We start from the raw sequence: 13615 nt of genomic DNA, 5'->3' as shown, positions 1-13615 counted from the left end.
AAGATTTTGAAAGATAATTCAAAATGCCATGTCTTTCATACCCAATGATATTAACACTGGGGTACTGCAAAAACATTCCCCAACTAAAACATGTAAAAGCCATTCGATACTGCTGGCAGTTTTATTCTGATAGAAAACACATGCCAGGATGCCTTTCACTATATTTACCTGGTTGTATGCTACCACTCAGACTGGCTAAGATTTTTTGAGTAGTTTCCTGTGTATGAGAATTAAGAAAAGCAGAGCAAGAAGAGGAATCTAGAGTGCCACAGAAATAATAAACAATGAATCCTTATTCACTTTTTTTCTCATAAACACAGGAACTAAAGAGCATCTGAGCAAATGATCAGCTCAAAATGAAATAAATAAATGTAAACATGTTCTTCCACAGAACATGACTTGACTGCAGGGTCACCCCTATCAAATTTTGAAGAGTAAGAACATTCAAAAAACCCCAACTGCATTCCTGAAAGAAAGATGAGGACAGAGTACTCATTCTGAGACGAGGTTCACTACGTCATTAGGAAGACTGGCAAAGGCAGTCTCAGTTAAGCATGAGGAAAATGTCTGAAGAATTCCAGCCACAGGTTGTAAAACAGTACTACCTTACTCGTACCCAGAGATGAAAGAGAGGAGTAAGTATTTAAAGATGTAAATGTTATCACAGTGAGGGCTGCAGCTTTTCTATGATGGGAAAAATTGGAGCAGATTTCTGTGTTGCTGGGAAGAGGCAAAGTTTACTCACGTCTTCTCTTAAGAACTTTAGATTTCTTCTCGGCTGAATAAAACAGTGGCTTTTCACATCTCCACAGATACCTACCAGTAAGAGACGTAAGAATTGTTAAGAAAAAGAAAGCTGTAGCAAACAAGTAACAGAACAGTAATTTCTTAGAAATACTGCTAGAGCTATTAAAATAAAATAATCTAATGGTTAGTGCTATTAAAAGCCATTCCCCTCCAACACATCTAGAAAGTCTTTTTTCAGAGTAGGCAAACCCAGACATGTAAGCCTAGATTTACTGTTATCAGTTAATTTTTCAGCTGTATAAGCTACTTGTCACAGAAAGTAAGCATTTAATTAATACACTGGATAAACATTATGAGAGTAAATAGAAAATTAAGATAGGGATTTAATCACTCTGTTCAACCAAGCTTGCTGGATGGAAATGTGGAGTAAATTCCTAACCTTTTTAATTTCTATGGGGGTGAGGATTTCACGTAAAACTGTCTTCCTTAAAAAAGAAAAAGTACTTCAAAACCTCTTACTTGGCTCTTTCTTCATCCATTTTCTTTTGCTCCACATCCAAGGAACATTTTATAACTTTGTACCACTTTTTGTACTCAAAATACGGACCATCTGAATAAAACATACACATTTAGGTTGAGAAGAAGTAAAAGAAATGCATTGTACACAGAAGGTGGTCTCCATGCAGTTAGACCCTGCGTCTTCCATGTGCATACAAACCTATGCTGAATTCTTTGTGCTTAAAGAAAACATTTTTGATCTAACAATTCTGTGAGAAAGAGAAATGCAGAAATGCAGTGAAAGAACAGCATGTCAAAAGAAGTACGAAGACTACCTTAGCTTAGATTTCATAGATTTAGCACAATTCAAACCTCTTCCTTCATTTCTGAAAGTTAAGCCTAGAAACTAGCTCCTCTCTACAAATGAACTAGATCTCAGCGGTGTGAAGTGGCCTTCACCTGTTTGAAAATTGACTTTGAGGAATTCGTGAAACTATACGTCAAGCTTAGGTTTAAACAAGTAAGGTCTAAACCAGCTCAGGTGTAAAATTTCAAACAGTTTCATCAACTCCCCACATAGTTTATCCTGCCACCCATGAAACCTTACAGGGCTGGAAAGTTAAACTAGACAACTGTATCCACTTTGTATCAGCTTCCCATGTTTTTGAGCACAGGAACTTCACTTGTTGATATGTGAACAAATATTTACCAGCACATGCGAAAACATGAGGGCATATGGCATCCTAGCAGCACATTTGTCATAAACGCTCTGAAGAGATACAGGACTGAAGTAGACCAGTAGGTACAGTAAGTATAAGAATTCCAAATAGGACTACGGTGTAGATTTATATATTTAAAATATAATCAACTCTTATTACGCGTGGGTGGATTATCTGCATTGTGAATTACCCAGGCTTTGCATTTCCCCATCACCCTAGCTGCACTGAATGTGACGCTTGCATCATGCTTAGCTTTGCCAGCTAGCTGCTTAAACTGTTTTGAAGGTGAATATACTGTTCGTGTAATCAAGCTTATATACATTTTGTATTAGCTGCATTTTTGCTATTCAAGTTATCCTGCCACAGGATGTCCTAGATTGTAGAAATACAAATGGACTCAAAAAGCAACAGAGAAATTAAGGGAAGAAAGACCCTTAATAGTTCTTAAAATTCAAAGGTGTGGATACAACTTCTTTTATGAACTCCTTAAGCCCAAAAGTTTAAGTAAGGACTCCTAAACTCCTGTGAGAGCAGTCTGGGCTGGGGGGTGGAAATTTTTATTAAAACTTCCTATGAATTATTAAGCATGTGTCACAAGCAGAACCATTGCAGAGACGTGATAATAACCGTTTACCTGGACCAGACTGCTAGTCTGATGCTCATGTAGCTAAGCTGACTGAAAAATACACAGCTCTGTGATACACACACATACATATATACATCTCAATCCCATGGTTTATATGAACATGAACAGTATTGTGTACATGTGCAGTTCATAGAACATAGACACACACACGGTAGGTAACTACAACTATCTACTGTACAGTTTCCAGTCTGCCCTGAAAAACTGTAGGAGCTGAAATACTATTTTTTTAATTAAAAAAAGACTAGAGAAAGGATAGTTAAATTGAGAATGCAGTCAACATAAATTGGATCTTTAAAATTAAGTATTAACCATTATTCATTTTAGCACACTAACTTTGGGAAAACGCCAGAGGCAGTTTTGAGCTCTGGCACTGATTAGTGCTCTAACAGACATTCTCACATCAGCTCCTCCGCACAGCTGCTCACCGTCACCTCCACGCTTTAAGGACAGGGACAACAGAGCAGAGAACATGCATCATTTTGCACCAGCAGATTTTTAAGTAAAAAAGTGGGCAAAGAATGAGCTGTTAATTCCCAAGGGCAATGAGACTTGTTAATAAGGGAGAAACACCATTAAGACATGAAGTCTCAGCTTCTAAGCAGTTGCACAACTTCTACTCTTGTCATTATTATGTACTTCAAGCTTTCAAGGGAAATAAAAAGGGAAAAAAAGAGCCAAAATAAGTTTGTGCATCCACTTGAAAATGAGAATTACCAGTTTTCGTTAACAGTGATGTCTATCTCTAGATACAGCAGTAATTGTGCACACACATGGCTAATGCCGATTTTATTACTGACTTAAATTTTTAAGAAGTAACAGAAGGGTCAAAACGGACCAAAACTGGATGAAGGCTAAAAGCTAAACCACTGTAACACATCTTTGATCTTATCTTCAGCTGTGATCTTGATCAGGCCGTGGAACATCTTCCTGAAGATTTCTAATCTCTGATTTGGTCTTCCTGCCCTCAAAGAGCCACGTTCACACCATTATCTTCTCTATCTTAATTGCTGCTAGCTTTTCCACACTCTCTCAGGATTATTTGGACTAAGAAAATAGATTACATCTGAAATATGTTACACACTAAGACATTTTATTTAACAAGACTAAACAAGTTTGGATTTTATCATAAACATGGTTTGATGCCCCTAATAAGTATCTGCTATTTACGATCAAAGTACGTTCCCTCTTCACTGCATATCCATTCATCTTCACCTAGCATGCATAAAATTCTAAAACAAGAACGCAAATATGTACAAGGGGAAGCAGAAAGGTAGCTAGCAAAATGTGTACCAAATTCCCCTATCCAGTACAATAAGAATTATGCAAGTAAACTGAGACAATTTTACAGAAACAGGATCTACTGTTTTTTTGAATAAAGATTTGCCCTAAAAAAATAGATGACAAAAAAAAAAAATTAATGATCAATGAGTTTTTCTAAGCTTGATTACAAAGTTATTTCATTTACAAAATCTTAGGATTGCTTCTACTAGAATATTTATGTACCTTCTTTGTTATTTTTATTTCTTTCTTCAGCGAAGTCTGAAAGTAACCTGAAAAAAATATAAAAATCAGGCTATTTTGTATATCCAAATACTGTACTTTTGACATGAAGTTCAAATACAACTGACAAAAATTACACACTAATTTTTCTTCCAAGCTTCAGATTCAAACTGATGATTTTTAAAAATAAGTAATATTTAATGTCTAAAATGCCTTCATGTGTATGTTTTATGCTACTGAATTTAATAGAAATTCAAATGCTATAAATTTAATATTACTAAAGAAAGAATAGTTCAAGACAATCATTTGTACTATTTGAAATTTGGGCTTTGCTATGATTTGCCTGCACACTTACCATTCATAGTGATCATCTAATAAAAACAATAATTTGAGCACAACTACAATAACTGCTGCAGCAAGAACATCGTATTTCACTTTTCGTGTTGACTTATTTCCAGGCACAAGAGTCAGGAAATCCGCTTCTCCAATACTGATCTTTTTGACCACTCGACAAGTCCAATTATGCAATTCATCTGATTAACGTAAATAAAAATATAAAATGAGCATGTTGAGACAAGCTAGAAGTACTTTTACACTGTAAATATGTTAGGTAACTTGAGGAAAACAATGTTTAGGTCTTTTATCACTATTAGACAGCAATTTTTTTCAAGATGAGAAGTATTCTTGGGTATTTTTAAAAATAATAGGCAACCTTCCCTGTGCTTACATGGAAAACAGTTGTGATTTATGATATATTCACATGGCAGGGGTGGGGAAGGAAAAAAAAAATCAAATTTTTAACAGTGTTTTGATGTTACTTGAATTACATTGTTAGATCATCCTGAACATTGTTGTGGGAAAGCCTATCTTAAATCTACACAAATATAGTTTTAAAAAAACCCCTAAAGCCAAAAACTTGTCACAAACTATTTCCTGCATGGTGACCAAACACCCATGCAAGGATGGATTCAGTACTGCAGAGAGGAAGAGGGGCTAGTTTTAAAGAAGCTAGCTGGGTATGAAGAGCAGCCTAACTGTGGCAGGGCAGTGCTTGCTGCTACTCCAACAAAACCCCGCTGAGGTACAAACAAGCCCAGCCTAGGTTACAGCTGGCTCTACACTGGAAAGCCTAATTGCACGCACTAGTGCAGCTTATGTCAAAAAGATACAACTACAGCTCCGAAAGCAGCACTAAGGGATCTATACAGCCTCTTATTACTCTATGCTTATTTTTCACAGATACAAATACCCCAAATTTCTCACCTTTCCTGTTCAGCAAGAAATACAGGAGTTGATTACATCACCATCAGATTCCACAAAGGTTAGCAATGTATGACTAAGTACAACCTTAATCCAGCTATACTTTATACTCTCCTGCTGCTTACAAAGAGTTCAGTAGGAACTAATTTTTAATCCTCTCGTACATAATAGTAAGTTAAACAAAATCTAGAAATCAAATTTTTTAATAAATACAGTCAGTATATTTTCTTTTCTTTTCTTTCAGATACTTAAAATGGCCGTTTCATTAATATTTATTGTCCTACAAAACACTGTCAGTTGGTTGCTTGTTATTTTTTTTTAATGAGTTGTTAGACAACAACAGTAGTCCTTTTTCAATTTGGAAAAAAACACTTCTACAGGATAAAAAGTTTAATTGTAAGGAAAAAGTAAAGGACAATATATTATTCTGCTACAGTAATTTTCAAAGAGTATTTAGCTTTGTATTTCTCTGTAATTAATCTGAAAATGCTAAATTTCTAGCTTTGCCTTTGATTCAACTGATACTTCAAAATCTGAAAAATAATGTGATCCTCTACAGGATCACAATACTAGTGTAAAACTACACAATCAGAATTTCAATTCTAGAATTTGAGCCCTAAATATGTTGGTTATTTTCTCTTCATTCAACTGTGAGTAAACAGAAAAGCCAAGTAGCTTTATTCAATGTAAATAATTGCAAAATAAGACAATAACCCCCCCCCAAACTATTAATTGTTGGAATGCTTTGAAGAAAAAAAAAACCCAAATTTACAGGCTATTTGTCTATATAACTCATATCCAGTGACAGTGGAATTTGTCAGAAAGTATCGTAGCCCATAGTTCACCTATTAGGACTTACTGGTCTTTCTTTGGTAATTTGATATTAAAGACTTAATTTTAAGATAAACAAAAATACTCAATATTTATGCAATATATGATTTCAAAACTAAATTGGAAACCAAGTGAGAAAAGAGCTGATTTGTCATACAGCATCACTCGCTAATATTAAAATTAATGCTAAAATGCAGTATTATAGAATATACGGACAATATTATATATAATTCCCATGCTAAGCAATCAGGTCCCAACTTGATGAATTGTTTAGCTAAAGTTAATAAATCATGTGAATTCAACTAGTGCCTCTTAGTTCACATGGATACTGAAAGATTTGAAATGAAGTATCCACTCCACAGCCCTAGAGAGCCAGCACCAGAGTGCCCCTCCATATCTAGGCCTATAATACATACTCTAAATGTTTGATGAAGGTGCTTTCTATAGAAATTATCTTTCAGTTCAAGCTTAAATGGACATAAATTAGAAGGAAAAGAGTAGGCACTTTTAAAGTAGTAATTCAAGTCTTTTTGCTAGAGTTTAATAAACTAAAGAAAAATTTTATCAGTTCAGGTTTGGGAAAATATTTACCAGGTAAATTAGCTTCCATCAAGTACTTCATGCACAACATGTCTGGATGAAGAAAGCAGCTGTCTGTTATATCTGGAAAACGGGGCAGGTCTAAAAACGCTGCAAGCTCAAGCATTTTGGTGTACACCTCTTCATACATAGGCCACGACTGAAAGACAGGGTTAGAGGATGTTATACATTTGCTCTATTACCATATTTGTTAATGATCTTAGTTATCAATGTTAAATTCTCTATTACTTAATACAGAATTATTTATCCAGACTCTTCTAGCACTCTCTATGACTAAACACACATGCAAGAATGGAGCCAGACTGCAGTACTGCAAAGAGAAACACGTGGTAGTTTTAAAGCCCAATAAATATATAAGGAATAAAGTTGCTTCAGACCTGCAGGCAACCCACTACCTTTTTTGTGATGTGATCAGTGTACCTCCGGATGGTCCAAATTTGAAAGAGCATTGGAAAACAAAAATACAGGTGCAACTGAGGGTGAACTCTCTAAAGACCTAAGAGATCACAGATCCACAGAGGGGTGGAGGCTGGCAGGGACTGCCTGGGATCATGGGGTCTGAGCCCCTGCTTGGGTCAGCTAGAGCAGACTGCCCAGGACCACATCCAGTCAGATTTTTAATATCTCTGTAGACGGCAGCTCCACAAGATCTGTGAGAAGTCTGCTCCAGTGGTTCACCACCCTCACTACACAAAAAAAGGTTTTGTTTAGATGGAATTTCTTGCATTTCAGTTTGTGCCTATTTCCTCTCACCCTGACACTGGATAACCCCAAGGAAGATCTGGTTTTCCTCCTACGCATACCTGCCCTGAGTCTTCTCCATCTCCAGGCTGAACAGTCCCAGCTCTCTCAGCCTCCTCACATTTGTCAGACACTCCACTCCATCATCTTCATGGCCCTTTACCAGACCCACTCCACTATGTCTGTATCTCCCTTGTACTGGGGAGCCCAGAACTGGACCCAGCACTCCTGACGTGTCTCATCACCGGTGAGCAGAGAGGAAGAATCACCTTCCTTGATCTGCTGGCAATGCTCTGCTTAACACAGCACAGGATGATGTTGGAGGTCTTTGCCACAAGGGCTCATTGCTGGCTCCCATTCATCTTCACAGCGCCTTGTCCACCAGAACTCCCAGGGCCTTCTCTGGAAAGCTGCTTCCCAGCTGGTCAGCCCCCCAGCATGTGCTGGGGACTGTGGTTATTCCACAATGCATATTTATGTATTTATTTGTCATATTTATCAACAAGAATGGGATCAATATGAGGCTGACAGGCTTTTAGTTCCCCAGACCCTCCTTCCTGCCCTTCTTGAAGACAGGGGTGATGTTTGCTTTCCTCCAGTTCTCGAGAAACTCCCCCAGTCACCATGACTTTTCAAAAATTATTGACAGTGGCCTTGCGATGACACCAGCCAGCTCCCTCAGCACTTGTGGCAGCATCCCATCACAGCCCATGAACCTTCCATATGTCCAGTTTGTTTATATATTCCCCAACCTGCTCCTTCTCCACCAAGGGTAAGCTGGCCTTCCCCTAGACTTTCCCATTGGTTTCAAGGACCTGGAATTGCTGAAGGCCACTCTTACCAGCAAAGACTAAGGCAAGAAAAGCATTCATCATCTTAGGCTTCTCCTTGGTCCTTGTGAACATGTCCCCATTCCTATTTAGCAGCAGGTCCACATTCTCTAGAACCTTTCCACAAAAACTTTAATATAATTTAATTTTAAAAAAATATTTAATTCTGTATTTGCATATTTATTCATTAAAATAAATCTGCAATTCTCTTTTCAAACCTATTGACTGCATGAAGAAAGTTCTCCCAATTGCTACTGAGGTTTTCCTGCTAGAGGAGAATATAACTTACAGACAGATTTGACATACCTATTCATAATGAACTCAGAAGGACCTGCAGTTTGCGTAAGTATAGACTGTAAGATTTGACCCTCATTTCTTAATACCTGAGCTGTTTCATTAAACATTCTTAATTCTCTATATTCTAAATTATTTGAATTTACCTCTTGAAGCAACTTTTCAGTCGCTCAGGCTGCTTTACCATTTTAAACGTATAAAAAGCAATGCTTTTCCTGCTTTAGTTGGTGGCTCTAATTCAGCAGAGCACTTTACCATGTATTCATATTTTATCAAGTCAGTTTGTGCAAAAGGTACTTCCATTTAATAGGAACTTAGCAGCAGTTTACACTTTGAGTACAGGTTCAAAACTTTCCTGAACAAGAGTGAATTCAGGCTTCTGGTTTTTTTTATAGACCAGAATAAAACCAGAGCAATCATGTTTACAACAACAACAAGACTGAAATAATCGGTTTTATTCAGTCATTTGGTTTAATCCATTTTAATATAAGCTATGTAGCCAATGCTCATATTTTATTGTTTTGAATGATTGCCAACATTTCCCTTTCTTTTTTTTTTTTTTTTCAATGATCTTCCCTCAGACTGCAGTTCAGGCTTGCTTAACTGTGTGAACACATGCCTAAGCAAATGAATAATTCTGCTGTCACTTACTATTACACATGCAACTTTTTGTAACAGTTAGGAAGCTGTATCATGTTCATTATATTTTCTAAACAGTGTTAAAAGTTGGCTTAGACTGCTACAGGACTACCTTGAGAAACAAGAAAAACACGCATTACCAGACTTCTACAGAGCAGGCTCACAGTACTTTCCATTCCTCTTAAAAAGCAGTGCTAAACTGAATACCAAAACAATCTTGGAACAAAACCTGAATCATATGTAACTTCTCCGGAGCGTATTTGAAGAAAAATTAAAGTCCCAGATAATTCAAATAAAAGCTATACATAAGTACTATTCTTAATTAAAGGAAATATGTTTTTCCCTTTAATAAAAAGGAGTTGAATTAGTAGCTTTTTAATAATATATCACAGATGAAAATAAATTAAGACACTAGGAATTCAGTCATTTGAAGCATTCACATTCTCAAACATTAAACTATCATCAGTGAAGTTATCTGAACAGTCTAATTTGATGCAGAGGTACTTTAAGGAATATAGCTCTTAATTGGAAGTCTCACCGTAGACACCTATATCACCTTATACCTGAGCTTCTCTCATTGTGGCAGGGTAAGCAGACAGCTTTCCTATCCTCGGTACTAGTGAATCATCCTTTCCTCCTGATGCCCAACACTGACTTTTGTTTGCAATTTAGAGAAGGCAATTCGGTTCTTTTTTCAAATGGCTAGAAAACGCTCTGCTTTGCAATGGCAACTGAGGCTTTTCTAAGAGTAAACACAAATGGTGTAAAAACTACAAATAAAATTTAATACTGAGAGCTATCACTTGTCTTATTTTAAAAAGAGTGTTAACAGAAAAAAACCTGTTCTTAGTTGATGTGTGTTCATAAAGAGATGTAACCACAATTGGGATGTGCAGATATAGGAAGGGCATACTACCATAAAGAGATCAACCGAATCAACTGCTACTTTCCAGGGCTTAACTCCCAAGCTCAAAAACCTTCACTGCAGCACTCCGGTTTCTGCAACAAAGCACTGAGTCATGGTGATGCAGGTCGAACCAAACACCACGCTTCCAGGAGTACACAGTAATCTCTTGAGCTGTAAACTGCAAGCATAAGCCGGATCCAACACGAGATCACATCTCAGTAGGACACATCATAGCAACAGCTGAAGGCTGAAAGCTTGAGAACTGAGGAAACTGTAAGACTTCTGTAATCAAACAATAATTTTCACCACTCACTACATACCCTGTTCAATTCTGAAAGAGCTGTGAGTTCATACAACAAATCTCTTACTCTGCAAGGTTTCATACATACTGGGAGGGTTAAAACAGAACACCCAAATTCCACACAACCAATATAGCAGACGTTAGGACAACATTATGAAAAAGCAACATACAGCAAACAAGCAGCCTCAAAATTAATAAAAGTTATCACCTTCTACCTAGCTATGTATCTCTGCCAGAAGAAAAAGAACCTGATGGAACAAGTTGCACTGAAAGTCACCCATCAAATCAACAAGGAAAGCAAGATCCAGAGCTGGGGCCTCCCTCCTGTAGGTGAGAAAACCTCCACCTCCAGCACCCATGATTAAACCCCAAGGGAGGAGTACTTGGAGAAGAAAGGACAGTGTTAGATCATACGCCACATGCTCTCCAACTATAACTTTCACTTATCCAATCATAAATTAAAAAAATTTGCATTACATATTTTCAAGTTGTATTTCTGTGCTAAATATTAGGACAACTCCCCCATCCATCAGCATGGGGAGTTACTGAGCTCTCACCCTGTTTCAAGAACCTGGGAAACACTCCACATGTAAAATTCAGTCACAAACCCTTGAGGGCACTTAACAATTTCAGGAAGACTGACAGAAAATCCTTCTAAAGTTATGCCACCCGCTAGCCTTCTCAGGTGTTTTGCAAGCTGTGATTTCCTCAAGACTGATCAACAACACTGACAGAGTCTATAACTTGTCTAGATTGGGTACAGAGGTTACAGAGAACTTTTGTTAACAGCTTTGTCTTTAAAATCTTTGTATCTTATTCCCACATGTGACAAATAAAGTGGCTTCAGGTCTTCTCCAGAAAGCAGTACAGAAGTTTAGACTACTTGAGAATACTTGTTTCTATTCTTTCCCCCCTCGCTGACTTCAGCTGAGAATAGGAGAACAAACTACACGCTGACGAGTCTGTGTCTAGAACAAGATTTTCATGATGATAAATATTCATTAGACTATTTAAATCCATTGCCTTTATCTTTCAAAGTTACATGGAATTTTTCACCTGTATTAGAAAAGAACAAGCTGATTTTCAGAAGCAGAGGAGCCAAAATATTAGCATGATAATCAGATCACAGTAACAGGTAATTGTTTTGGGTAAGCCAAGATTGCAGCCTCTCCTACTTGTTTGGACAACATCAGAATGTTGCTGATCAACAAGTAGAAAACAGTATGCATTGGCTGGCTTTCTAGATTAATTTGCAGGCTCCATAGCTTCTTGTTTCAAATGTGGTCTGACTGACTCTTCTTAGATGACTGTATAGGCCATTTCCTTCTGTATCAGGACAATATCCCAGCAGACACTACTTACATATTCACAGTTCAGTTTATTTTATTGTGATAATGTTCTATCCTTTTTGAAAAGAATTAAGAGTTGTTTTAAATTCTCCCTTTTATATTCCCCGCCCCTCCCCCCATCGTCCTCTCCTGTTCAGTACTTTTTTCACAGCACAGTTTCCTTCCTCATCATCCTTCTACCTGTGAATTTCCATTCCAGGAACCCTTTCTTCCCTTGCCTGCACGTTCTCCAAGGCTCTACCTTCACCTGTGCTGCTTGTGTTCAGCAGCAGACATCTTTCCCAACTGGTTCTTTTAATGTCCATTTAATACTGGTATCTAATAAAGTCCAACTTAACTTTTTCATTATCAGCTTTTTGTAGGTCTCTGGGTATCTTTGACATTTAACATTTTACAGCATCCCAAGGAAGGATGGAGATGGCAAAATATTCAGAGGGAAGCATTCATAGAGACTATTTAATGTCACAGCACCTTAATGGGGTAGGGTAGTGCTGTTATCCCTTCGGGATCGCAAGAGGTGCTTGTCTGCATTCCAGCAGTTAAACCCCTTTAAAACTCTGGAAGCAACTTAGTGCAATTTAAGAGTTTGGATATGCTTGCAATTCTCTAAAAACCAGCAAAGCTTCATCATTTTTAAGATAACAAATTCAACCTAGATCAAGATTAAAGAAGACTTCAATTCTCAGGAAATGGATTAAGAAAGCCATTTAACTTGAAGGTTTGGAAAACATCAAATCATAAGGTTTGGAGAAGGGGTTTTTGCAACAGAGTCCAGAATCTTGGTTCAATCCTTGCATAAAGCAAGGCATGTCTGCAAAACGAAACACATTTATTGTAAAAGTAATAAACCAAATGGATGCCCTTATGTGTGTAAACATCTTTAAATGCAGCCTGCATTGAAACACACATTCCCAGGAACCCAAGCTAGCTTTAAAGTTACTTAAGGTAAAATTAGGTACCAACAACGAGCACAGCAGTTGAACGCTCTTTGGAGCCTGGTTCATCTCTGCTTCTGCTGCTCAACTGGTCCAAATATACCTGGTCATCTGCAGCATAAGCCTCCTGCAGGACAACGCCAGCCACAGTGCACACAGGTGACATAAAAGACTTGAAAGGAAAGACAATAACTGTATCAGCTGTGAAATTTACACCCAAATTAGTAATTCAAACTCAATTAAATGACTTTGTGAACAAATCGTTACATACTAGATGGTTAGTGTTGTCAGCAAGCCTCAACTCCTAGATTACTAAAGATTTTTTTTTCATGTTTTTGTTCTACTCTTGCAGTACTACCAATCTGGCCACTTCCCATACAAACACATACTGATGAATCTTGCTGATGTATATATTTTTAAATGACATTTTTTTCCCCCTTGCCTAACCTCTATCTACCTCTCCGGGACCATCACCAGCCCACCTGGAACTGCAGCAAACTAATCCAACAGCCATCATACACAGATTAAATGTGCTTTAACACTATGTATTATTATGAATCCAAACTTTAAAAAATAAGCAACACTCACTAAAACTTTTTTGCCATCTAACCTAGCTGGAAAAAAACCTAATGTAGTCAACCCTGTTGCACAGTTAGATTCTGTAGAGTCTCTTTGTGAACACTTTCTTTGCCAGAGCATAGGCTATACAGAAAAGACCCACATAATGTTTAAAGGGAATCTTTAAAGGTCCCTTCCAACCCAAACCATTTTATGATTCTGTCACACTGTAAGCACTGTTACTGCTGTTGTACAGAAAT

At 37.4% G+C, this 13615-nt stretch overlaps 1 protein-coding gene across 1 annotated transcript in view; it reads right to left on the bottom strand.

The window, feature by feature from the left end:
* TAF1B (TATA box binding protein (TBP)-associated factor, RNA polymerase I, B, 63kDa) overlaps positions 1-13615 on the bottom strand; it is a gene marked incomplete at its 5' end in the record, with an annotated part of 47837 nt that overhangs the window by 4709 nt on the left and 29513 nt on the right. Inside the window, 6 exons of the mRNA XM_010081530.1 lie at positions 746-816; positions 1267-1357; positions 3036-3041; positions 4114-4160; positions 4466-4643; positions 6793-6940. Coding sequence (XP_010079832.1) covers positions 746-816; positions 1267-1357; positions 3036-3041; positions 4114-4160; positions 4466-4643; positions 6793-6940 — 541 coding nt within the window. The remainder of the gene's footprint in view (positions 1-745; positions 817-1266; positions 1358-3035; positions 3042-4113; positions 4161-4465; positions 4644-6792; positions 6941-13615) is intronic.

The sequence above is a fragment of the Pterocles gutturalis genome, unplaced genomic scaffold, assembly GCF_000699245.1.
Source record: "Pterocles gutturalis isolate BGI_N339 unplaced genomic scaffold, ASM69924v1 scaffold32734, whole genome shotgun sequence".
Classification (NCBI taxonomy): domain Eukaryota; kingdom Metazoa; phylum Chordata; class Aves; order Pterocliformes; family Pteroclidae; genus Pterocles; species Pterocles gutturalis.
The sequence above is the reverse complement of the archived record's forward strand: the minus strand, read 5'-3'. Positions and strand labels throughout refer to the sequence as shown.